We start from the raw sequence: 27,552 nt of genomic DNA on the forward strand, positions 1-27,552 counted from the left end.
ACAATCTAACAGGAAGCAAACGCTGGCCTCCAGGGTGAAAGTTGGTGGTTGTTGCACCCATCAATCACCACCTTGGACTTCTGCCCCCTTAACTTTCATTGTTGTCCCGCCGTGTTTCCCCCTGAAGCCACAACAGCAACCAGCAGTGTATCATGCCAATGTGAAAGGACGGCTTTATTCGTCAGTGTCTGACACTGGAAGTCAGTGGCCAAGCATCGATATTTGAAGACCTCAGAGTGAGACCGGGTTAGTAAAATAGTCAGAACAGTCCGGAGGTTTGTTGTTTGATGAGTGAGAAAGGTTCAGCACTAAAAACTACACCTCAGTTATGCAACTGTGTTTGTCAGGGGCAACAAAGCTTTCCAGAGTCTCTACATAGGTCGAGTCATTTTCCTCGTCCAGTGAAAGAAACAATTTTTGCATATAACAAGACAGCAACGAGGAGGAACCAGGTTGTACTTTGTGATTTGCAGTTGTGCAAGTGCTTGAGAAAGTTGGGTGGGTTCAGCAATAATCTGGTCCATCACAGAGTCCCACCTCAGGAACATGAAATTTTGAGACCCAGAAGCCAAACTCAGAGACAGCTTCCTGTGGGTGAACTGCAGGAAAAGTTCCCAAAGGTTTCCTGAAAAAGGCCATCATGTTTTCTTTTCGGTCTCTGACTGATCGCTGAATTTAGGCTCAAGTACATAAAATTTGTCACAAATAAGTGTTTTTTCAGAGGAGGCTTCATGCTGTTGTCCAACAGCTGCAGATTTCAGCTGAGAAAAATACTTTTTCTTCACTTTTGTGTTTCTGCAGAGCAGCAGCAGCTCGCAGGCTCTGATTTTTTTGTGGGATTTATTTCCACGTCTGCTCTCGGTCCTCCCGCTGCTGCAGGAGTCGGATAGTTAGGGAATCGATCAAGGTGTATTTTAGAGGGATAGCCTGTTCTCTCAACAGGGATCTAAATTTTAAAAGGCTTCTTTTTAAGTGGAGGACGAGGCGTGATCCCTCTCTGTGAAAAGGCGTCACTCTCTAAGTCTCTATCATTACCTGCTGACAGCCGGTCTTAGCTCGGGTCAGATCTCAAAGTCAATCTGTCCTCGTTTCCACTGCGAGAACAGAGAGACAGAGAAAGAGAGAGATAGAGGGTGAACTCGTCTCTTCACGCAGAAAGAAAGGGAGGGAACAGGAAGGAGTGATTTGTAGGCAGAGAAAGAGGGAGAAGCAGAGAAATGCTTTGCACAAGGGATGAAGAGAGAGATTCGTCTTTTCTCAGAGAAAGGCAGAGAAAGGGGAACGAGTGATTTGCAGATAGAGACAAGAAAGAACAGAGGACAGAATGCTCATTTTCTCAAGGAGAGACAGGTAAAGAGGAAAAGAAAGAGGCAGGAGGAATGAGAACAGTAGACTAAAAAAGACAGGAAATACCCATTTCTCAGAGAGGATATGTGAGGACGGAGACGTAAGGAGAGGGTTCTCTTGGTTTTACAGAAATAAAGGAAGACAGGGAAAGGAAAGAATACTCGTCTTTGAGTTGATCTCAGAAGGACAAGATGGACAAAAGAGAAATCCCATCTTGTTCCCGAGGAGGGGAGATGAACTGCAGGGTAAAAGCGAATGAAGGGGAAAGAGATGTGCAGAGGACAGACTGTACTCATTATGTCTTTACAATAAAGCAAAGGAATGTCTCACAGCTGTCTCGAGCACCAAGTTACAAAGTGTTGGACATATCGGCCGTAGAGACGTCTGCCTTCTCTCCAATAACATGGAACTAGATAGCGCTCAGCTTGTGATGCTCAAAGTAGTGTTCATTTTGACGGCTATTCAAGATCTTGAGACAAAAATGTTTTATTCACCTTTTAATTATTTTTATCCTTCATAGTTTTATTTAACAAAATTCAAAACATTTTAGTCATGTTTTCTACTTTCTAAATGAACAGAAAATTAAAGTACAAGTACCTCAAAAGTGTACTTCAGCACAGTACTTGAGTAAAGCGCCATTCCCACCAAACCCTTTCAGTCCAGTCCCTCTGGAACCAGCAGTAAGCCTTCAGACATGGTACCTAGACCCTCGGTGTGTTCAGACAGTCCTCTTAAATGTGGGCGGGGTTGTTGTCACTCACTGCTCCGTCCAGCACTCGCTGTATTTCCTCATCAGCGGTGACACAGATGGAAGTCTGCACCTGGTTTATCGTCCACAGAACGAGGCTGCACGCCCACATTTTCACAACAAAATAGAACAGGCTGCAGTGAGAGTCTCTCTCCATGGGATATTTCAAAATAGCAGCTTTGTGCATTTAGTCCTTCTCAGGCAAGCTCAGGGGTTTAGTGTTGCTGTAGCCCACAGGAAGTGAGGATTAGAATATATGACCTTCACATAATCCGCTCCAAATGAATCTATATTTTTAAAGTCATTACTAAAAGTGTGTGTCATATAAAAACTAAAGTGATGGTCAAAGTTGTCACAGTGAAATTTAAGGTGTGCTGATGGATTCACGTCATCAACTCATGCATTGAGTAACATTACAAGTTAACGTTCCACCTTAAAAGTTGCCGGCAGTCGGCCCAGTGAATGAAGTTAGTAGTCTGGGGCCGTTTAGTGGCCGTTTTGAACCGGAACGAGGGCGAGAGAGACAGGATCCGGAATTCGATGGATGCGCCTTTTCGTCAAAATAAGAGCACCAAGCGCATAAAAATGCTGTGAAACTTTTTAATTTAAAGAATATAATTTACAAGAAAAGCCCCAAGCCATTAAGTTAACCTTTTTCTTTTATTGTAAATCGATGGTGCGCCAGAATTTAAAGTTTACTTTGGTGAACACTTTTACTTTGGTGAATTTGGTGAATTCCGGATCCGCTCTCTAGACCGAAACCAGAATCCAGACAAAATTCAGAGTGAATGGAAACCAGGCTCTTCCACGTACGTGAAGAGCCTGGTGACACGAGGCTAGAAGTTAGTGACCGTCCTCTACTGACCAATCAGACTGCAGTGTTCACAGCTCCACCTTTTAGTACCAGATCTGTGTGCTAGGTACCCCAACAGAGGGGGGACCAAACATGGGGACGGTGTGGAACGCTTCTGTTGGGACCATCCACAACTTTTCACTGTGGAAACTGAAGAAGTGAACTGAACTGTTTGGTGGAAACAGGGCTTAAATATTCTTAGTTACTTTCCAGTGACTGACTGACTGTCATTATTGGGAAATCATTTGCAAATTGTGGACTTATAGAATTAAGTCTCATCTATCTAACAAACAAAAACAGGTTTTTATTTTTCTGAAAAGTAGTTTGTTTTTAACAGGTAACTTTTCCACAAATCTGTTTCTGACTGACTCCGAAGTTGCCAAACAGTGTGGACGTCAAATTTGAATGAAAAAGAGAGTTTATTCTCCAGAAAAGAGTTGATTATCAGAGAGAGAAAAATATTAATTGTCTTTTAACAATAAAAGCAAGAACATAGGGAAATGAGAAAACATGACAGAAGAGAAAACACTCGTCTCTTTGGAAAGAGGAGATTTTCCGCTCTGGTTCTCAGGGCGTCGAAGGACGACACGGGGGAAACCATCTTAATAACAAAAAGAGATATCTAGTTTTTCTGAGAGACGAGGAGAGAAACGTGATAAAAATAATGTTTTGTTTTAAGGAGAGAGACATTTGGACATACAGAGAGAGGAAAAGACTGAGAATTACCAACGGAGGAGACGACAGAACAGAGACAGACAGGATGTTTGGGAGACAGACACAACCGAGAGACATTCAAATGCAATGGGAAATGAAAGAGAGTGAGACGGAGCGAGAGACGAGCACAGAAGTGAAAGCTCGGTGGATTTAAAGCCTGCAGGCGTTTTAGCAGAGCTCGTCTCTCTGGACTAACACCGCCTTTAATGAATACACACACACACACACACACACACACACTGAAAGGCAGACAAAACACACACACCTATGAAGCTATGCACACAAGTACGTTTGTAAAACACACACAAAAATAAGCCTGTCGGGATGAGTGAGAAACATGGACAACCTCAATGACATGACACACACACACACACACACACACACACAGTGTATGAAACAAAGTCACCGAAACGTCACCTGCTGCCTTTTCCATGACTTCTCTACAGTTAAGGAAGAAAACGAAGAGTGTTAATGTAGATAAGTACAAAATAATTTCACATCTGGAGGTGTCCTGACTCACGTTGTAATCAAATCTAAGCAGGCGTAAAGTTTCTAAAAAAAATCACCTAACTCCGCCTCTTCCTGTTATCTCAAGCTGTCCATCAAAATTAAAGTGAAAGACAACTTCTTCTTCTGCAGGGAAAAATAAATATAGACCATACAGCAGCGTCATTGCTGCTAGAGGAGACTCTCAAGGAACCACTACACTATGTGAGACCACGGTCATGTGATCAACAGGAATAGCTGAGCTAGCACTCATGCTAACAAGCTACTCCACTGCCTCTGATTGGTTTGTTACAGTACAAAGGGAGATTTATAGTCGTGCATCGGCTCTACACATGTGGCCTACGCCATTGTGAGTATTTATATGTGTGCGGTGGTGTGTCTGTGTCACTCTGCAGTTACACCTCCAAAACACTAGTCGGCGGTGTGGGTTCTGTGAAGTGCTATAAAGTTTGGTTGATTCAAAATACATATAACACATGCTGACAGTTTCAAAGATGAGTGCAGAAATTGGTTTCATTATAACTCACAATATTGATAGACAAACACTTGTCTTGTACTATACGTTTTCCCCACAAATACAACATGCTAATATTATTAGCACAAGCCTATGGTGTTTTACATTGTATAAATTAGCCTAGCGACTAGCAGAGAGTTCCTCTACTCATATGAAGCCAAGAACAACAGCGACATTTAACAAAAGAAATGTTAAATAATTTGGCTCAATCACAACTCACAAGGTTCAACAACAAATTGTCTTATTCTGGACATATTTTTCTCCACAATGAAAACACGTCAACATTATTAGCATGAGCCTATGGCATTTTACATTGTCACAATTAGCCTAGCAGTTAGCAGAGATTTCCTCTGCTCATATGAAGCCAGGATAAATCACACACAAGACATAAAATGTCACTGTGTTGAGGCTTTATTGTCTTCACAATTTATTGTTTGTAATCTACATCACCGAAACATGTAGTTACATTTCTGAAGAGGTGGTGAAGAGGTGTAGGGTATGTGCTTAAGCAATGCCTATGCCCATCGATTTGATCCAGAAGTATAAATCCTGCTTAAGTCCCCCCCTCCAGGATGTTGCAGTCACGAAAACAACAATTCAACCAATCCCTGTGAATTCTGCAATTTTGACCTTTCAGTTTCATCCTGTTACCGCAACTTTTCCACAAATTCGTCAACAAATCATCGTATTTGCTTGTGAGTTTCACCAATCATAGCAGTCCCCTGCACAATGTTGCCAAACTCACTATCTCTGTGTGTGACCCAAATGTGTCTCACATTTACCAATGAAAATTGCTGCTAAAGACTGTGTGAGGCAGTTCCCTGATGTTTTAAAATTTGTGTAATCGTCACAAACACTCTGACATGACTCTCTATGGTCAGAGTTCCAATAGGTCCAATAAAAAAAATGAAAAAGTCATGTTGGTGAGTTATTTCTGTGCAGGAAATCTCCAGAAAATCAGCTCAGACCATGGATGTAAAAACCAACTGGATACCTCGGAGAAGGCGCTGCCCCTTTTAATTCTATGGAAGCTCCTCATTGGGGCAAAAAAGTTGAATATTTGGGTATAACATTACCTGGATCTTCGGCATCTGTGGATCCAAAGAGCAAGTGCCTTGTGTTTCCTTTTACTACACCTCTCAAGTGCTCAGTCTCAGGCTCTTTCACATGATTAATGACAGGAAATAACTCTGGATTCAGCTATTAATGGCTCCTCCAACTTTAAGGATTTACAATATCTCTTTCACAGTGTAAGTCTTTTTGGGTCCAATGGCATCTCATAAAGAACCCACAAGTTTAAAATTCACGGTTTGGCCACTGCGTCTTTCTGGCTTCAAAGTGCGACGCTGTTCCTGGGGGCTTTGCTCAGCCAGACAAAGATTCTTGTGCTTCTATGTGCTCCAAAAATGTGCCTGCAGCCTGAAGAAGCCTGGGAAACTTTTGGCACATGCTCCCTGTGAATATTCAGTGGAGGCGCCATGGGGCACCATCTTTGGACGTGGTCCTTTGAAGTCATCCCTCATGTGTCCTTTGACATGAAGTGTGTGATGTTGGTTGACAGGTCCGGACACAATGCAGGAAGTAAGATATTGAGAAGACTCAGGCTGTCAATATCCAGGTAATTAAATTGAGTAGTACATCACTAATATCTTGTAGGAAAACAAAAATCTTTTTTGTTCCTCAGTGGGCCATCAGAGGGCGACAGAGCAGGGATTTACTTTTTATTTCTCAAATAACAAGAAGGTCTTCATGCCTCCATCTCCTGTCAGACAGGAAGGACGTTTTCATAACACAATTTCACAGCCGTAAATTACCTCCACGTTAATGTCACACACACACACACACACACACACACACACACACACACACTCAGGGTAAATGGGGTAAAGGTAATCTGAAAGGTAGATGAGACTAAAGAGGAAATCCAGCAGATTAAAGAGGAGGAAAGGGAGCGAGAGCATGGGTGTAAAGGGGAGGAAGATGGAGTGAAAAAAGGAAGGTGAGAAGAGGAGAGAGGTAAACACAGAGGGAAAGACAACGGCGCAAAGTGTGACATTGAGTGAAAGAGAAAGAGAGCGACGGAGGAAATGAAGAGAAAAAAGTGAGGTGGAGAGGCTTTAAAAGGGAATAGGACTCCTTTAATCTATCGGTCTCTCCCCTGCAGCCTCAGGCGAGCCTCCAGCACACACTCTCCCTCTTTCTCTCCCTTCCTCTCCTCTCCTTCATTAGTGGACGATCAGAGAGCGGGTGATTTAATGGAGGAGTATGAGAAGAGGGTTAAACACAGAAACCTCACCTGCAAGACACAGAGGGGGGAGGACAGAGGAAGAGACGAAAAGGGAGGATGGACAGATGGACTGAGGCAAGACTGAGTCTGGTCTTGAGTCATTTTTTTATTATCATGGACCTGTTACTATTGCCAGTCTCAAAGTCTTCAGATTCAACTAAAGTCTCTGGTCTCAGCTAAAGTCTCCAGTCTAGACTGAAGTTTCCAGTCTTGACTAAAGTCTCTGGTCTTGTTGAAAGTCTCTGGTCTCGACTAAAGTCTCCAGTTTCGACTGAAGTCTCTGGTCTCTACTGAAGTCTCTGGTCTGTTCTAAAGTCTCCGGTCTCACCTGAAGTGTCTCATCTTGCCAAAATTCTGCGAACTCACTGAAAGTCTTCAGTCTCGCCGATAGTCTCCAATCTCAACTAACATCTCTGGTCTCTACTAAAGTCTCTGTTTTCTATTAAAGTCTCTGGTCTCAGCTAGTCTCTGGTCTCTACTAAAGTCTCTGTTTTCTATTAAAGTCTCTGGTCTCAGCTAGTCTCTGGTCTCTAATAAAGTCTCCAGATTCAACTAAAGTCTCTGGTCTCCTCAAAAGACTTTGGTCTGTTCTAAAGTCTCCGATCTCACCTGAAGTCTCTCATCCCGTCATAATTCTGCAAACTCACTGAAAGTCTTCAGTCTCGCCGATAGTCTCCAATCTCAACTAACATCTGTGGTCTCTACTAAAGTCTCTGTTTTCTACTAGAGTCTCTGGTCTCTACCAAAGTCTCTGGTCTGAGCTAGTCTCTTGTCTCTACTAAAATCTCTGGTCTCAGCTAAAGTCTCCAGTCTAGACTTAAGTTTCCGGTCTCGACTAAAGTCTCTTGTCTTGTTGAAAGTCTCTGGTCTCGACTAAAGTCTCCAGTTTCGACTGAAGTCTCTGGTCTCTACTAAAGCCTCTGGTCTCAGCTAGTCCCTGGTCTCTACTAAAATCTCTGGTCTCGACTAAAGTCTCCAGTTTCGACTGAAGTCTCTGGTCTCTACTAAAGCCTCTGGTCTCAGCTAGTCCCTGGTCTCTACTAAAATCTCTGGTCTCAGCTAAAGTCTCCAGTTTCGACTGAAGTCTCTGGTCTCACCTGAAGTGTCTCATCTTGCCAAAATTCTGCGAACTCACTGAAAGTCTTCAGTCTCGCCGATAGTCTCCAATCTCAACTAACATCTGTGGTCTCTACTAAAGTCTCTGTTTTCTACTAGAGTCTCTGGTCTCTACCAAAGTCTCTGGTCTGAGCTAGTCTCTTGTCTCTACTAAAATCTCTGGTCTCAGCTAAAGTCTCCAGTCTAGACTTAAGTTTCCGGTCTCGACTAAAGTCTCTTGTCTTGTTGAAAGTCTCTGGTCTCGACTAAAGTCTCCAGTTTCAACTGAAGTCTCTGGTCTCTACTAAAGCCTCTGGTCTCAGCTAGTCCCTGGTCTCTACTAAAATCTCTGGTCTCAGCTAAAGTCTCCAGTTTCGACTTAAGTTTCCGGTCTCGACTAAAGTCTCTTGTCTTGTTGAAAGTCTCTGGTCTCGACTAAAGTCTCTTGTCTTGTTGAAAGTCTCTGGTCTCGACTAAAGTCTCCAGTTTCGACTGAAGTCTCTGGTCTCTACTGAAGTCTCTGGTCTGTTCTAAAGTCTCCGGTCTCACCTGAAGTGTCTCATCTTGCCCACTGAAGTCTCTGTTCTCAAGTCTCCAGTCTCAGCCTAAAGTCTCAGTCTCAACTAGTCTAACCAATCTCTTCCAGTCACCTTAAGACCTCCACGGTCTGACCTAAAGTCTCTAGTCTCACCAAAATTCTGCAAGCTTGACGAAAGTCTCTGGTCACGCCGATGTCTCCAATCTCTCTACTGAAGTCTCTGGTCTTGATGACAGTCATTGGTCTTCCCAAAAGTCTCCTGCCTGACTTAAGTCTCCGGTCTCACCTAAAATCTTGGGTCTCTATTAAAGTCTCTGTTCTCAAGTCTCAGGTCTCGCTGAAAGTCTCAGATTTTGACTGAAGTGTCTGGTTCCACCGAAAGTCTCAGGACTTGACCTAAGAGTGCGATCTCGATCAAATCCAGTTGGGTTGATACACGGTACAAAAGTTCCCCAATGTCACATCTCCATCACTTGCAAAATTTGCATTACTTTATAAAACACATCACTGCTCATCTCTAAGTTTGTCCAATTTGTCTTCACAACACAGATAAATGTAATTTGTATATTTTGTAAATGCAAATCAGACCAGACAGTATGGTTTCATGTGTGAGACAGTGTGTATTACAGCACAGCACAGTGAGCTGTCTGCTGGCGTTATAAAGCCTTGTATGAGTGTGTGTGTGTGTGTGTGTGTGTGTGTGTGTGTGTGTGTCCTCTTCCATTGGACATGCTGATACACTGAGCTGCTCTCTGAGGACCTGAAGTCATCTGAACAGGCAGCAGTGTGTGTGTGTGTGTGTGTGTGTGTGTGTGTGTGCGCATTCATTGTGTCGTTATTTACTCTGCCGTACAAACAAAGCAAGGTCACATTCAAGGTGACGTGATCTCACCATCTCTGCCTTAACATGCAAACAAGTTATTTTCCCCTCCATCTCTCTCCCCCTCTCTATGAATAGACAAATAGAGAAGGAATGAGCGCCGGCCGCCCGACCAAAGTCAATTACAGCAGCCCTGGGGATGTCGTCTTAAACAATGCTATTAGTTTCTAATAGTTTTTAATTACTGGCCTTCTTTTTATATAAATCACCCTCTCTACTTTCTCTCTCTTTCTTCTCTGTCGTGGAAAAACCTATTTGTGTCCGTAATTAAATGGAGGAGAGGGATATGAATTTAGTGGCCCTCGCTTCTGGTCTCTGACTGTTTCTGTTTGAGCGGCTCCTGATTAATGCCAATACATATTGCTTGAGATAACCATTTAGTGGTTAATTTAGCCAAATTTATTGCCTGCGTACCGTCGCAGGGCGGAGCAGCGGGTGGGGGCTGGAGAGGGGAGGGGGGGCAGGCGGGGGGTTGCCACCTCCTGAGGCCGCAAGGTGCTGTCACAGTGACACAGCGCTATCTGGTGGAGAGCAGCAGGTACTGCAGCTCTTCCAGGTGTGTGTGTGTGTGTGTGTGTGTGTTGGAATCTTCCTTTACCAGAGGACGATAAGCAGAAACACAATGCACAGACGGTAAATGTTCTCCATACTCTGATGGAGAGCAGATATTAGTGTTGTCATGTGTGCAAAATAAATCTGTTTGGAAGATGTTGGTAGTAATTTGTTGACTGATTAAAAACTTGTATCTAAAGTTTTATTGGTGTTGGATGAGGAAATAATGAATAAAGAAGGAAAACAGGAAAGTATGGAAACCTTAAATATTCAATATTGAATAACACAGTCTTGCTTTCCAGGCCTGGAAAAGTCACAGAATTACTAAAATCCTTGAAAGTTTTGGAAAAATCATGGAATTCTGTTGTCTTTATCCCTTGTGCAGATTTTTAGACAATGGACCTCTGGGGACAAATACAGGCCCCACCATCTTTCCCACAAAGGAGCAAGACACACACGACTTTTTGGTTTTGTCTCTTTTTATGCCTCCGCACCAGTGACCGCCGTGGCCAGAGGCGTTATGCTGTCAGGTTGTCCGTCTTTCCCATTCTTTTGAACGCAATATCTCAAGAAAGCTGTTGGAAATTTCTTTAAATTTGGCACAAAGGTCAATTCTGAATCAACAATGCACTGATAAGATTTTGGTGATTATAGGTCAAAGGTCAAGGTCAGTGTGACCTTGTCTGGCTCATCTTCTGCCTGGAGCGAATTTCTTCAAATCTGGCACAAACGTTCACTTGGAGTAAACAATGAACTTATTACAATTTGGTAGTCAAAGGTCAAGGTGACTGTGACCTTGCATTCATCTCATTCTTGTGAACACAATACCGCAACAAGTTTAGGTCACTTCTTCAAATTTGGCACAAACGTTCACTCGGGGTCAGCAATGAACTGATTCAAATCTGGATCAAGGTCACTGTGACCTCACAAAGCATCCTTTTGGCAACAATTCAGGAATTCATACAATAATTATGACAGAACTTCACACAAAAGTCTAACAGGATAAAATAATGAAGTGATGACCTTTTATATCCAAAAGGTCAAAGGTCAACTTCACCGTGACATCATCATGTTCTGCATAAAATGCTTTTTTGTCCATTACTCAGCTTCATATCTCAGGAACAGAAGGGGAGACATTTGGTCAGAGACTGAATTGGTGACTAATTTTGGATGTCCACCTTGAAATTCTAGTTTGTTGTTGTTTTGCACATTTTTTTAGTCACTGAGTATTTTTGGTTGATTTGTGTCTCTTTGCAGTTTCTTTGCATCTCTCTCTCTTTGCATCATGGTCATTTTGAGTCTTTTCCTGGTCAGAACATGTTACAATAGTCTGAGTGACATCGTGCAGATGAAGTTCAGGGGGGCCCTGGGCCTGGGCCCAGTAGGCACAATAAGTAATCCATTGATTCTTTAGCGTCTACGTGATGAGTGTGCAGAGACGACATGAAAAATTTCAGAGACACTGAGGCTGATGTCTGTACAGTTGGATGTTTGTCAAACGAGCAAATGACATGAGGCAAAGTTTTACTTTACTCTGTCTGAACACAAACTAACACTGGTCCTCTTCATCAGGCATGCTAACGTCAACATGTTAGCACGAAGTAGCCAAACATATCATGAAAATATTGTACGATGAAGTGCATATGGGGACACATATCATGTAATGGCGTGGGTGTATTGTCTCAGGCCAATCAGAGACACACAAAGACATGAACAGACAGTGACACACACCTATAAACACACACACAGACACACAGGGAGGCTGGCAGTGTGTGTTGGTCTGATTAATGACGGCAGCAGCAGAGCAGCTCTCAGCCAGCTGTCACATGACATCTGATGACTGCCTCTCTCACCCACTTTCTCTCTCCAACTCGACGTCTTTTCTCCATCGTGTGATGAACAAGCTGCTCGGTCAGTGTGACGTCCAACAGTCTGAAACATCCAGAATATCAAACAAAATCCACCATGACATAACAAACCTCCTCTCTCTGTCTGTCTTTCTCTCAGTGATGAATAAGGGTCAGTGTGTGACGAAGTATTACCGGTGGATCCAGAAGAACGGCGGTTACATCTGGATCCAGTCCAGCGCTACCATCTCCATCAACGCCAAGAACGCCAACGAGAAGAACGTCATCTGGGTCAACTATGTCCTCAGGTCAGAGGGTCGATATGTTATGGCGACGATAGTCTCAGTTTCCCTACATCTACACACCAATTAGGAGTGGGCAAAGAAACACCATAGTATTGCAGTTATTTTTGTGTGGTAATATCATCACACAGTGCCAAGTATCGATATTTTTATGATATAAATTATTAATATGACAAATACAAATTGAACTTTAGGTAGCCTACCAGAATAATATAATCAATTGCTTTTTCAGTCCACTAGAAACATATCTAACCAATTATCAAGTCAAGTTTATTTATTTATATAGCACATTTAAAACCAACCAGAGTTGACCGAAGTACTGTAAAAGTTAAAGTAAATGGCACAAAAATAGCAGTTAGAATTTAAATAACAATAACAACAATAAATGGCAGTAGAAATCACAGTGCAACACAAATCTAAAACAGAATAAAACTGTAAATCTCCAGTAATAAAAGATGACAAAATACTAAAATTAAAACCACTAAAAGCAACTCAAAGTCACTGAAAACACGTACGTCCCAAAATTTGTTTTAAAAGTGTCATTAGAAGGAGAACATTTCACTGAAAGCAGAAAGTTATTCCAGAGCTTTGGAGCAGCTGCTCCAAAGGCACGATGTGTCTTAACCACTAACCTCAGTCCTGGGACGGTTATAAGACGTTGTCCTGAAGATCTAAGAGGCCTAGAAGTGGAGTAAGGGCAGAGACGTTCAGCAATGTATACAGGGGTGCCAGGCCAAAACCAAAAAAACTTAAAATCAATCCTGTACAACATAGGTAGTCAGTGCAGGACTGCCACCATCAGTGTAATGCTATATCTTTTTCTGGTACCAGTAAGGAGTCTTTGTCTCACCTGCAGCGCTCTGCACCAGCTGCAGGTGAGACAAAGATGACTGGCCAACACCCAGGGACTGAGTTGCAGTATTAGAGTCTTGAGTTACAGTCTTCTGGGCCCATTCAAATGAAATGGGCCCTAAGATAAAACCTTGAGGTGCACCACAGTTAAGTTACATTAAGACACTGGAGTTTTATCACAAAATTACACAAATGTATATTAATTATAACATAATTGCAGGGGTTTTTTTTACATTCACTGCAAGTAGGAGGGGATTTAAGAGGACGTAACAGTCTTTATTTCATTGAGAGAAGATGGACTCACGGTTTGAAATGTTATGTAGCTGGAAATAACAGCCTTTCATCACAGAGTCTATCTGTTTATCAAATTTCTGTGCAAAGTCAAAATCATTCCTGGCATGGGTGTGAACATTTAATGATGATGGCTCTAACTGTCTGGCTATGCTCCCTGTGGTGCTGGTGGGACCAAGAACAATAACTTAAGTCAAGAATTATTCATCCTGGAGGCAATTTTGGAAGGATGTGATGGAGTTAGAATCTCCTGGATTTAATGGAAGGTAAATTTGTGTGTCATCTGCATAACAGTGAAAGGCGACTGTGTGCTCATGGAAGATAATGTCCTAAAGGGAGAAAATACAGAGCAAATAAAATGGGACCTAAGATAGAACCTTGAGGTGCACCACAATTAATGAGTTAGATTAATGTATAAAATTGGAATTTTGTTATAAAATTACACAAATGCACATTAAATATGAGGTTATTGCAGTTGTTTACATTCACTGCAGCTAATTTAATATGTGAAAGAAAAGACCAAGACGAAGAAAAAGAAGAAGAAAAAAACGGAAATAAAGACGTTCATCTAAAGAATTTCAGTCAAACTCTAATAGGTTCAAAAAATATTTTAGAACTTTTATGCTTTTTAATTGAATTATAAATTACTGTTCACAGTGACTGAACAATATATTTATATGTTAGATAAAATAGTAAAGTTGGAATTTGTCTCTGACCATTTTGTTTTAGGTAAAAAGCTGAATTAAGAAGATAGTGTTCACATCTATTGTGTTGTTATTAAATAAAAAATGTAACTACCAGTGTGGAATGATACTTTATGATATATTTACAATATGAGCTACTGTATTATGAATACCAATTTTTATCAAACGATAAATGGTAGAAATAAATAAAATGTAAATGTTGTCACTGACTGAAGCAAAACCATCTCTCTGTGTTTCTTCACAGTAATCCAGAGTATAAAGACACGCCCATGGACATCGCCCAGCTGCCCAACCTGCCTGAGAAAACCTCTGAGTCATCTGAAACCTCAGACTCTGACTCTGAGTCCAAAGAAAACTCTGGTAGGTGGGAAAGGAAAGACGTAAGGGACAAAGGAGCGAGTGAAAAGCAGTTAAATATCACTGAGAAATAAATGTTCAGAGAAACAAAGGGTGGAGGGGAGACGATCAGAAGCATGGAAAGAAAGAAAGATGGAGAAAAAAGGGAAGAGAACTGATCTGTTTGAGGCAGAACAGGGGAATTATGGATCACAACCAGAATATTACGTCATTGTTTTCAGTGTTTTTATATAATAATCAGATTTCTCTCACCCACAACATGCTTATAAAACCTGTATGATTCCTTACAAGCACTTCTTCAAGTGTTACCAGTGTAATAACCAGCAGAGAGAAAAGGAGAAAGCCAAAGACGCTTTATCAGTTGGTGCCAGTGTGCCGTGTGTGCCAGGCTGGGTGGTGATGAACGCCAACAGCTGCAGGGACTCACTGGCAGCGCTGCAACACCGCCATAAAATGACATAAAACGCAACATAACTCTACAGAGCGCCACCAAACACCTCCAAACTTCACACAACTGCACAACAAGGCCACAAAGCACCACAGAAGAGCATCCAGATAATGCACCTCAACAACACAAGTGGCGACACTTCGCAGCAGAACACCGGTACATGCTGTCTGTGAAGCCCACAGAAGGACGTGATGCCAACTTTCTCCCCACGTTTGGCGACTTTTAAAAGACCCCTTTAGTGACTTTTTCAAAATGGTGCCCAGTGACAAATCAGGTGACTTCCTGGGCAGACCTTAACTCTTGTCTGTTGAAGAGAGTTGCCATTTCTCAGTGAATGTGCTCTCATGTGGTTGTACCTCTCTGGACTGACTGTGTTTGGAGGAGAGCAGCAGCACGTACAGTCGACCAATCAGCAGCCAAACAGAAGCGTGAATGAGCTGTGAATGTGTAACAACCAATCATTGATCCCTGTTGTTGCCTCAGAGAACTCCTTTTCCTTTGTTTTGGGTCTGATCATTTAACTTGACTTTCTAATTTTCATATTTGATTGACATAGGTGTCATTCACACTGGGGATTCTGGGGACATGTCCCTGACACTTTGTCCCCCATCACTTTTTAAAAGCACAATTTGTTAAAAAAAAAAAAAAATTATGAAAAAATCTATTCATTGCTAAATTTTGATCCACACGTCCCGCAACTGTTATATGGGCTTTGGCTTTGCTCTTTAGCCCCTTTTACGTTGCCTGTTCAAGGCAGGAATACCACGGCGTTATGCCTCCTTGCCTTGCTATATATAAGGTACGATCACCCAATGAGGGGGCAGAGTTGTCCCGCCTTCAAGCCACCACAGGAAGTAATAACAGTGCAGAACTACTGTCTGTATAAATGAGACACCTGGCAGGACGTATCATGGGCAGCATGGGTGTGATGTTTTGACAACATGTTACGGGTGCAACCCAGTGCTGAGGATTTTAAAAGTAGCTGTTAGCAGTTAGCAGCTAACTCAAAGAAGAAGACACCGGCTGAAAATGTCAGCAAATTGGGAAAATAGAGATTTGGGATCTCCTACCCTTCAAGCAGAGGATGAGATCAGCCGCCATGTAACAGACACGCATATTTTATTTTCCACTCGAGGCCAGCATTGTTGTCTACATATCACATGCATCACGCCTCTTTTTATTTGGCGATGCCTGTATGCAGGCAAAAATGAGAGAGAGGAATGACATGCTGTTGGTTGGGTCTGTGTAAAAATGCAAAGGCGGCATAAAGACGGGACTTCCTAGAGGTACTATAGCACCATCTCTTTGGTTGTTTGTCTGTTGTTCTTGTTGTCACACCCCTTGGTGTGAGATATCAACACAGAAGGCAGCCTTTGACGTCTTTATGAGATGCAACAGCCTTTAAGTCCATAGTAAACACATCCACAGCAATAGTTAATATTGACAGCAATTGATGGAGTACAAAGAGCGAGAAAGTCCATGTAAGGCGGGGAGATGGGAGATAAATGGGTCAAACAAAACTGGACTTTCAACCAGGAGACCAAACTTTGTTTCCAGTGTGAAACCAATAGTTGTTTTAAGGTAACCTTACACAATTAACATATGGGGCTCCAGTTTCCCAGCGCAGCGCAGGGTGGCGCAGGGTGGTGAACCCCGCGCAGAGCTAGTTTCGAGAAGCGCAACCCGAGGCGCACTCAGTTTGGTAGTTTGGCAGACCGAGGTGCGCTGAGATGGGTGTGGCGGCGCAGCAGGGGGAGGTGTCGACAGATCCAGCTTGGCGCAGTAACAGTTTTGTGCCAAAAGGCTTCGCCGAAGGTGTGCTAAAAGCTCGCCATCTGAAACCAGGTCTACTGTCAGCACAGGGGGAGCGCAGCCGGTGTAAGTGGAAGTCTGGCTGACCGGCGAACAGTGCGCACATGTCACCAAAACCTCACAGGCAGGTTTCCAGAATATCAGGGGATTGGCACCGTTTGGCACGTTTGGCACGCGTAATGGAAACCCAACCTGATTTGATTAACACAAATGAGTTCACATCCCTCTCAGCCAACCACAAACAGCCACAGCATCAGATAGGGAGTATATATTCAGCATCTGTCATCTTAGAAAAGTCAAAAGAAAAGAAACAGAGTGAGACTGCGAGAGAGAAAGAGAGAGCGTGCGCGAGAATATACAGTTCCGTATATTCGGACACTGCGAGCTTGGACCTCCCGGACCAAAACATCAGTTTCCTCCTGGGAGAAGTTTGGCCGTCTGACGCTGCTGCTGTCTTCTGCCATGGCGAATTGAGTAAACTCTCATTACGCCTTCGTGCGGCGCATTTAAGGGCGAGGAGAGGGACTAACTTGATTGGTGTGATGTGTGTAAAACCCACTCCACGCCTTCTCTCCTCCCTCTTTCCGACTTGCGCATGTAGGAGGGACGGAGGTGGGAAAGAAGAGTAGCTGCGCCAGGCGCACGGTGTACCAAACTTGCAAAATCCGCCTGGCCACACCCAGTTGGCGAAGCGCAGGTGCGCTGCGCCTCTGCCTCGCCCGGTCTGCGAAACTAGAGGCCATGGTGATATTAATGTCAGGTCATGTGTTGTTGTTTTTTTTAACCCAAAACATAATGCTTTTTCTAAACCTAACCAAGTTTCGATCTCTCAATGATACATTTCCTCATCCTACTTTAATACAAAGACTACAAGACCAGTGTTACCCCTTTATTTCCATGTTCTCAAAATCATCATCTGGTAAAGACGCTGAGTTCAAAGCTTTAAGATTTTATTCTTTTAGTGTGACATCATGGACAAAGCTGTCCAAAGCATTAAGGCCATTTTGCAGGGTTCTTATCTTAAAACAAGTCAGCTGGAAACAGTTTTCAACTAACTCAAAGAACTAATGTCAGCTAGCAAGCTTTAGCTCATCAAATCTGCCAATGACAGTTAACACAGGCTCAAAATGAGAAGCTGCTTTTGTCTCATTGAGTCTACGGGGAAAGTAAAGGTGAAGGTGCAGTCCACAGGTGATCTGACTCTGTGGTACCTGAACAATGAACATGATAAAAGGTTAATACATGACATAAAAGTGTTTCAGTTAGATCGCATTAATTCTCAAACAACACAACAGAAGCTTTGACACAAATTGTGTTTTTAAGTTGCATTTTTTTAGTTGTTTAATATATGAATTACTGAAAATAAGACAGGTAATCTTAATCGTTTCACTAGAATCACAATAACTAAAAGAACAGAGACTATAACCTGACGTGAGCATTCATACAGAAGAAGAAATTAGATCTTAAAAACACTGAATTCAGATCCAAAAATACAAATTAAGGATTAACTGTGTGTCACCGACATCCCAAACACAGCCAACACTGAAGAAGACAAAGCTCACACGCTGCCAGTAGAGTTGAATTTAAACCAATGCAGGGCCTCCACCTTGAGCATAATATTATCAAGTCCTGCAGCCTGTGTTGGCATGATGAGAATCAGTGCCAGCTGTTATTCTTGCTGGAGGAGAATGATTCTGGCACCCTGTCGGCTGTAAACTGACGCCAGCTGCTGCAGGAGGCGGCCAGCTTCAGCCGGGCTCCAACAGGCCCGAGGTGCTCAGGCTCAACATATTCTAAAATGAGATATCTGGCCTTTGACCTTTGTTCTGTTAGGATGCAATCTGTGCAGAGCCAGAAGGTGCAGGTGCCAGAAACAAAGAGCCTTTTTATTAAAGTGTTCCGTTAGTGCAGTACAACATAATATTAATGACTTTAACATGAAAATTGGACAAGTTTGACTCAGTCCCACAGACGCCGTTCAGCTGCTGCAAATCCTCCCTATAGGGAACTAAATGTGGATTAATCCGCAGCTGAAAATAGCCCCCAACAAATGGACTATTTCCTCCTGTTTGTTTGATAAAAACTAGTGACCACCAATGTTTTATAAAACAAATGGCACATTTGTGAGGTGTTTTTAAAGATTTACATCTTCAGCAGGAACCAATGGGCTGACAGAAACAAAATAATAGATTGGGGGGTTTTTTCGTCTCATGAGATAACTGAGGGTGCTCTCAGACCTAGAGTGGTCTTGCTTTGGTCCACATCAGGAAGGTGTATAATTGCCTAGAGTTGGTTCGTGTTCTCACGGCAGCATTTACAAGAGGACCAGATCAAATGCCTTGTGTGAGAAAGCTGCTCTTGATTGGTCAGAATTTCCATGTGGGAAAAATTTCCCGCTGAACCAACTGCAGTCACATGACACATTGTTTGGGTTAAACATGAGCATGTTACAGTCCTGGAGGATTATTAATGTGCACCTCCTCCTGTACTGCCTTAATATGCACATTCAGCACATCCAATGCATCAGAACATTGTTTTCTAGTTGGAGCCGCATTTGCCTCGTTTTCAAACTGTATGCTTTGACTAAAATGAACAATGACAGCAATATAGTCCACGATGAGCAGCGCTAAAATCAACCTGCGTAGTTGTCCCTCCATTGTGACATTAGAAAGTGTCACATTTATCTTGCAAGTGTACTCTTCTTCAACGTTTGCTTTACTTCCTGGATTTTTCCCACATGGAAATTCTGACCAATCAAGAGCAGCTTTCTCACACAAGGCATTTGATCTGGTCCTCTTGTAAATGCTGCCGCGAGAACACCAACCAACTCTAGGCAGTTATACAACTTTATAACTTTGGAACAACATGTGTCCCTGATTCAGACCAAAGGAGATGACTCTAGGTCTGAAAGCAAACCCAACCCTGATGACAATTAAACCCTCAATTAAACAATTAGAATCATCTAATCTATGTTTCCTTTCTAAGTTATTGTAAAGGCCTGTCTCCATCTTGATAAAATTTGGTGGACTGTGGAAACAGCATCGTCAACAATGGAAATAATTCCAGGTCTTTATTGTTTTATATCTGACAAATCCTGATATGAGGTATCTTATAAATAAACCAAACCAAACCCTTCCTGGCTCTCTGGGAAACACTTAAAACCACAGGTCCGTTTCTGATTCCAGCCTGAGAATAAATCTGTTTTGCTTGGAAAGCACACTTAATGGAGATACAAGGTTTTCCCCAGACAAAGCAATTGAGTCGACATTTCAGGTGCCATGAGGGAGTCCGAGCGTTGCCAGCTGGGCAGCCGCTGGCCTCGGTGTGTGCTGGCAGGGTTTGAAGTGTGTGTGTGTTGTGTGTGTAATGGGCTGGACAGAGCCAACATGCCTGAACAGCAGCAGCTACAGATACTGAACACACATCAGTGCGGCCACAACACAACACAACACATGGAAATCCTGTCTGGGAAAATAAAAGGATCAGCACCTGAGAGTCGCAGCACGGGAATTCAAATACACAAACTGAATCCTCAATTTCTCAGCCAAGGGAAGAAAGCAGGGTTTTTTATGGAAGAGCCTGTTGCTTTTGTTTTTATGCCACAATAATTTTGTCTGTTTCTAAATTATGCAGAAATATCTTAACAACTATCGGATGGATTGCTATGAAATTTTGTACAAACATTCGTGTGTCCTAGAGGATAAACCCTGATGATTGTGGTGATCTCCCAGACCGAACATCAGAACAAGAAAAATCAACATGTCAACTTTAATCAGATTTCCTGATCACGTTTCTGCTCCCCAGAAGACGAACCCTTTAGATTTTAGATTTTGTTTTCACAGGAAATGTACAGTTTGTATACAGTCTCTTTCAAAATAAAAGCACTACATCGGTAAAACACCGCAGATTGACATTTTTTTTTTCCCTTCAAACAACAAAGGCACGTAGTTACGTTTTGGCAACATGCATGTGGTTTGGTTTAACAAAAAACAACAGGGTTTGGCTTTACAATCACACAGGAAGCAAACACTGGCCTCCCAGGGTAAAGTCAGTGGTTGCTGGACCCATCCACCACCTCTCCTGTCCACCCTACCTCTGCTGCCTTAACTTTTGTTGTTGTCATGCCTTTTTCCTCTGACGCCACCGACCACCATAAACAATTACAGTGACTGGCGGCATATCATACCAACATGAAAAGATGGCTTTATTTGTCAGTGTCTGAACAGGTGCTGAATTTCGGCGAGATGAGACCGGGTTATGCTGTGAAGAGTGCCGCTCTGGCATTTGAGCGCACCTGCCACCCATCTACATTGGAAACAATGAATTTGAGCGTGCAAAAGACATGGCATGTGTAGGGCCCCTTACAGTTCTCATTCTTGGTGTGGACGGCCCTTTGTGGTCTTAAGCCAAATGCTAATATTAGTATGTTAGCATGCTCACAATGACAATGCTAACATGCTAATATATAGCAGGTATAACCATAATCCCCATCTTAGTTTAGCATGTTAGCATGCTAACACAAAGTGCAGCTAAAGCTGATGGGAAAAGTCTTAGATTCTCAGAGTACTTGACAAATTAAAAATCTGACCTGATGATGGTGGCACAAGGTTAAAGATATAAAGATAGGCCTCCTACAAGTTGGATGTGCTCAGAACACCTCTAACAGGAGCCTCCCAGTAGACATCCTTATCAGGTGCGCGAGCCATCTCAACTGACCTCTTTCGACGCCAAGGAGCAGGGGCTATACTCCAAACGCTTCTCACCATATCTCTAAGGCTGAGCCCAGACACCCCATGGAGGAAACTCATTTCGGCCGCTTGTATCCACAGCACCCAAATGTGTCAAAAGCACAGAAAACAAGAAAATATAAACATTGTTTTTTAGGGAAATCCTGTGAAATATTATTTAAACGGTCACCAAAGTTTTTACAGTTCATCCTGAGGGGAACATGAATGTCTGAACCACATTTCATGCAATCCTTCCAATAGCTGTTGAGATATTTTAATATCAACTGCAACTGTCACCTTCATAGTTGCACCAAAAAATAAGATAGGAAATCATTAAAGAGGATTCATCCTCTGGGGACCATGAATGTCAATCCATCATATATTCTGTAGAGATATTTTAGATTTTTAACCAACTTACCTCTTTCTCTTCAACAGACAATGAGAACGCCAAGTCCGAGGGGAAGCCAGGCCACCAATCAGAACGTGAGGACCCAGAGACAGACAGCAAGCGTCAGCAGCAACCCGGCCAACCACATTGCTCCTCTGAACAGGAAATGAAGCGTCAGGAGGAAGGAGACAGCTCAAGTAACCCCGAGAGCCAGGACAGTGATGACAGTCTGGAACCTTCAGATGGAGAGGGGGAGGAACAGGAGGAGGCAAGGGGAGGAGGTGGAGGAGGAGGGGGCGGAGGTGGAGGTGGAGGAGGAAGGTTGGGGAGGTTAGCAGGACTGGGAGGGTTGGGGGGACTGGGCGCCATCGGAGGACTGGGTAATCTGAGTGGGCTTCATATCAAAGTAGAGCACTATGGAGAGGGGGAAGAAGTACAGCTGCACAACTCGCAAACTTCTTCATCAGAGGAGGAGGAAGAAGAGGAGGATGATGATGACGAAGAGGAAGAGGACGGTGGCGTGCAGGATTGTGAGAGCGCCAATGCTGGAAACAAGCTCCAGAAGAGGCGGAAGAGAAGGAAAGTGCAGAAATGGGACGGATCCCGAAGTAGGAGGCTCCGTCTCTCCTCAACCACGCCCAGCCCTGTCGCCATGGGAGATACCACACCGCTGGTTGACCCCAGCCAGGCCACGCCTGCCAACTCCTCCCACCTCCTCACCTCCGCTGACTCCCCAAACAGTGCAAATGCGACATCCTCGGTCCTAAAAATCAAGACGGAGATGGCAGAGCCAATCAACTTCGACAACGACAGCAGCATCTGGAACTTCCCGCCCAACAGAGAGATTTCCAGAAACGAGTCCCCGTACAGCATGACCTCCAAGCCCGCCGCTCCGGGGAACCACGAGACCTTCCCCTCACCCCAGGGAGGCTCTCTCCAGGTAGCCATTCCCGACTCGGTCCTCACCCCTCCTGGAACTGAGGGAGGAGCAGGAGGAGTGAGGAAGCCTCCTTACAATGGTAGCTCTGCGCCATCCTCTGCTTCCAGCGCTGCCAGTTTAGCACCTCCCTCCAGCGCCTCCTCTGCAGACCCCCTGTCCCCTCCTCTCTCCGCCTCTCCGCGGGACAAGCAACAAGGCACTCCCACCACCTCCTCTTCTACTTCCTCATCCTCGTCCTCGTCCTCATCAACCTCTTCCTCCTCGCTGCTGTACTCTGGTGACCTTGAGGCACTACAGCGTCTGCAGGCTGGTAACGTGGTGCTCCCTTTGGTCCACCGGGTCACAGGGACTCTGGCCTCTACCAGCACGACAGCTCCACGGGTCTACACCACCGGCACCATCAGGTACGCACCGGCAGACGTCACCCTGGCCATGGCCCAAGGCAATCTCCTCCCCAATGCTGCCATGAACTTTGTCGACAGCTCGGGGTTCGGTCTGGACCCCAAGACGCCCATGGAGATGCTGTACCACCACGTCCACAGGCTCAACATGTCAGCAGCGGCAGCCGCCGGCCCATTTGTCGGATCTCCGGCAGCCACGGGTGGGAACAACGCCCTGGGAGGCCAGATGACGACCGCAGCCAACGTTTTCACCACAGCGGAGGGACTTTTCTCGACGCTACCGTTCCCGGTGTACAGCAACGGGATCCACACCACGCAGACGACTCTGGAGAGGAAGGAGGATTAACGCAAAACGTTCAAGACCGCATTACTGTGTTTCTGGAATCAACAACTGTGTCAAAGTTAAAGACTACTCACTAGTAAAAAAAAAAAAAAAAAAAAAGAAAGACTATTTACTTGCTATCTTTTATCAACACAGCACTGTGTTTCCGAGAGGGGAGAAAGGACAGGAAAGGATGACAAATGTACTCTAGCACTTTGAATCTGAGCAACTGAGCTTGTGTAATAGACATGAATGACCCTCAAACATGTCCCCCTTTTTCTATCTTTTTTCTCTCTCCTCCTCATCCTCTTCTCCTCCTCTCTCAGCCTCTCTCTTTGCTCCTGTTTCTTGCGATCAGCAACATTTTTCTCATGAACAGATGAACAAAAAAAAAAAAAACTGACTATTCTTTATTGTAAAGAATTCCTTTTTTGCCTACAGAGAATTCATATTGCCTAAGGACTCCGCTGGAGCCTGACGGGGATAATTTTTATTATTTGACTTGTTTCTGATGCGTCTTTATGAAGATGCTGATTGTGTGTATTTAAAGGAGGACGGTACAGGGATTTGTAACGGACAGAAAACTCTATGCGGCGCTCCTCCATATGTATCTTGATGTGATCAAGGCTTGAAAAGAACGTTTTTAAACCGAGCAGAGGGAGCTCTCTTGCGCCCGACAAAGGTCTCAGAGATAATAATCTTTTGAAAAAAGGTTTTTGCGGACGTTTCTCGATTGAGGGAATAGTTTAGAGAATTAATGCTGTTTTTTCTCCTTTCATTTCTTCCTTTTTTTATAAAAATATTCTAGCTCAGATTTAACTTACGAATCAAGCATTAAGAAGAAAAACAAAAAAAGCAATTTCAGCCGGGTAATGACCTGTGAATTATCGAATGTTACTACTTCCTCTTTTATCCCAGGAGTTTACCTACAGGTCTCGCACCAAGCATAACCTCCTCTACATCTCCTCTCATCTCAAATCTGTCGTTTCGCTCTCTTAACTCTCACTCTGTGATCTCTCCGTCTACATTTTTCTTCCTGTCGATCTACAAATTCATGGTGCTACCGACCGTCCAGTAACCCTGATTCAGCTGGCTGATGTGGGTGCTGTAAACGAACCCACAGCTCGTTGACAGACTGATCGTACTTTTTCGTTCTGGAGGGGGAACAATTTTATTTTTTCTCTTCTGACCTTCAGGAAAGTCAGAAACACAGCAAGAACCTTAGAACCTCTAAATCAGCAACGTCATCTCCATGTTTCACCCTTTACGTCCCTCCTTCGTTTGTCTAAAGGAACGCTTGATCTGACTGGGCCATGAGGGGCAGCTCCGCATGGCAACATGGAGGCGATTGGTTGAATTTTAGGCTACATAGTGTTTGTTTTTATGTTTGTGTATTTTCTAACTGAATCACTTTTAATTCTCAGTGAGACTGAGGCTAATACGCTAGTGTCGCTAACTTGAAAAATGAATGTTGAAAACCTCGACCGGTTCCTGTTTGATCACTGTTTAGATTATTTTGTACTACTTTATTTTTTTCCCTCCTCCTCCTCTTCTTCTTCTTCTTCTTCTTCTTCTTCTTCTTCTTCTTCTTCTTCTTCCTAAACCAGAATCACCTCCACGAGATTTTCCTAAACAATCCACTCTCTTCCATCTCATCGCCGGACCCTGTGATAATAAAAAAAAAAACACATATCAACAAGGAGATTGTAATAAAGACATGCATTTTCAATCAATCAATCTATCAAACAATCAATCCAATAACTACGAGAAAAAAAAGAATATGACTTTTTTGAGGAAGAGAAAAAAAATCACATTCCTTTAACAAACAATGTCGTCTTTGTCGTTGTTCTTCTGTTCTGTGTTTTTTCTTCCCCAGCCTCCGTTGCCAAAAAAAAGAAAAAAAAGAAATCTCACAAGTTTAGTGTTTTAAAAGCACTGTGATTCTCGTTCATTTGTAAAACTTTTTTTTCTTCTACTTTTTTGGTAAAAAGAGAAAAAAGATGAGAACAAGTAATAATTAAAAAACAAAAAAGAAAAAAAAAAACTGTCACAACATCCACGACATTTTTAAAGTTGGCAGCCCCGTCTTTACCATCCTGTCATACCTTATTACCCAGTGTGATTAAGCCGTAAAAACGTGTTACCGATGTGTTTAGTGTCACTGGCTGTCAAAAAGTCTTTCATGGCGACTTCTCTCTCTGTGTGTGTTGACTATATGCAGTATATACTGAGCTACTGTAGCTGTTTTTGTCCTTTGTCTTCTCTGTGCTCTATCTCTAGTGTGGGGGAGGGGAGGTGGGCGGGGCTTACATGTGAGAGGGGTGGGGTCTATTTGGGGATCCCCAAAAAGTGACAACCCTCTTTCCCTCTGTCCCCGTCTCTTTCTCCGTCTCCCTCTATCTGCAGTCTTAGTGAAACCAGTGGAGGTTCGTGGAATTTCGTGTTCGGTGGCCTTTGCAAAAAAACAAAAAAAAATTTGTAGAGTCCACCTTTTTTTTCGCTGCTTCCTTTTTGTCTTTGTAAAACCTCTTTTTCGTTTCGTTTTTCTTTCTGTTGGTTTTCTAATCCTTCTCTCTCTTTCTCTCTCTGCTATTGCTTTTTGCTGTTGTGTAGTCTTATACAAACCTTTTTATCTTGCCGTCCTTTCTCTCAGAGATGAAAAGATTCTTTAACTAGCTCAAAGGTTTATGGAGCCATGTTTTTTGCCGCTAAGGAATTCTGGGAATTGCAGTTTCCAGCTCTTGCAAGCAAAGTATTAAGCGACTAATAAATATTTACACATATAGAGTTAAATTATGACGAGGAAAAAGCCTACAGTAGCATTTTAGATGTAGTCCTGGAAAATAAAATAAAAAACACAAAAGCCTCAGTTGTGAAACATTTCCCAGAGTCCCTTGGGGCTTCCTGTGTGCATTGGGTGTATTTCATTGGTTCCCACCGAACTTGTTGACTTCCTGCGCAAACTTCTCTCACGGGACAAACAAAGTTACACAAGTGGTTCAAGGGGGGAGGAAAAAAAAATCACTATTTCAGGACACGTAATAAAAAACGATTTTAAAGATTTCTAAAGAAATTAAAAGAAGAAAAAAATATTTCGCACTATAAATCTATTTTTATAGGTGTTTTGGAAAACTGAACTGCATGTTTAGTAAGTTCGTCCGATGCGTTTCACGTGATCGATCCCTCGGTTTTCTTTGGTTTTTTGTTTTCTTTCGGTCCAGCGTTTTTTTGTGTTTTTTTAAGTCTGTCGAGCCCAAACGGGGACGGAGGCCTGTTGGAGGAATAAAGTCTGTATCGTCAAACCGACCCGGGCCTCCGATCCCCCCCTTCACATCAGGAAAAACAATCTGTAGCGTCTGTGCTTTCTGTGAAGAATCAATGTCTTGTTACTGCGACTAACGTGTTAAACGACAACAGAAAAAAAACAGGTTTATGAAATTTAACAGTTATTTATTTTTGTGTTCACTAAGGGGAATGTGATTGGTCCACTTGATCTGTCGGTTGATTGGTGGGTCGTTTGTGGTTGAATGTTTCAATTCAGTCGTTTCAGGAGCATTTTGTTTCCGCGCTCCTCTGGATTTTAGCGTTTTCTACTTTTGGCGGTTTTGCGTGAAAACGGGGGGCGGGGCACAAACGGATGGCAGGGCCCCATTTGGTAAAGAGAGGGGATCGGGCGGCGGGGTTAGGGGGTGTGACGGGGGTGGGGGAGGGCGGGAGGGGTGCACATAACTCAGACGAAACCAGGAAATACACCCACATGTAACAAAAACCAAACAGCCGGTCCAAGCTGTTTCAATGTTTTTTCTGTGTTTTATGTCGAAAAATGAAAACTTTGCTGGTGATTTTAAAAACGTAAAAACCTTAATCACAGCTGCTGTCAAAAATACATAGTGTTTAAGAATTACAAATATTGAAAAATCACTTCATTTACCTGTGAAGAAACTGTGTCTGTGTTTTTAACTATTTCTTGTACAATTATACAGATTCTTTTATGAGGAACTTGGTGCCAAGTAGCTGAAATACGGGAGAGAGGGAATCTCTTATTATCAATGTTAACAGTGTTATAAAATTCTAAATACAAACAAATTAAAATATTAAAAAAGAGAAAACTATGGTACATTTCTAT

The 27,552-nt window shown here is 43.1% G+C and overlaps 1 protein-coding gene across 5 annotated transcripts in view; it reads left to right on the forward strand.

The window, feature by feature from the left end:
• LOC125900837 (neuronal PAS domain-containing protein 3) overlaps positions 1 to 27,097 on the forward strand; it is a 489,872-nt gene extending 462,775 nt beyond the window's left edge. For all 5 annotated transcript variants that reach the window (XM_049596087.1, XM_049596089.1, XM_049596091.1 and 2 more), the window contains 3 exons: positions 12,043 to 12,190; positions 14,276 to 14,391; positions 21,811 to 27,097. In XM_049596087.1, coding sequence (XP_049452044.1) covers positions 12,043 to 12,190; positions 14,276 to 14,391; positions 21,811 to 23,450 — 1,904 coding nt within the window. In that variant the 3' untranslated portion in view covers positions 23,451 to 27,097. The remainder of the gene's footprint in view (positions 1 to 12,042; positions 12,191 to 14,275; positions 14,392 to 21,810) is intronic.
• Positions 27,098 to 27,552: the final 455 nt, after the last annotated feature.

This window comes from Epinephelus fuscoguttatus, linkage group LG14, assembly GCF_011397635.1.
Source record: "Epinephelus fuscoguttatus linkage group LG14, E.fuscoguttatus.final_Chr_v1".
In the NCBI taxonomy this organism is placed as follows: domain Eukaryota; kingdom Metazoa; phylum Chordata; class Actinopteri; order Perciformes; family Serranidae; genus Epinephelus; species Epinephelus fuscoguttatus.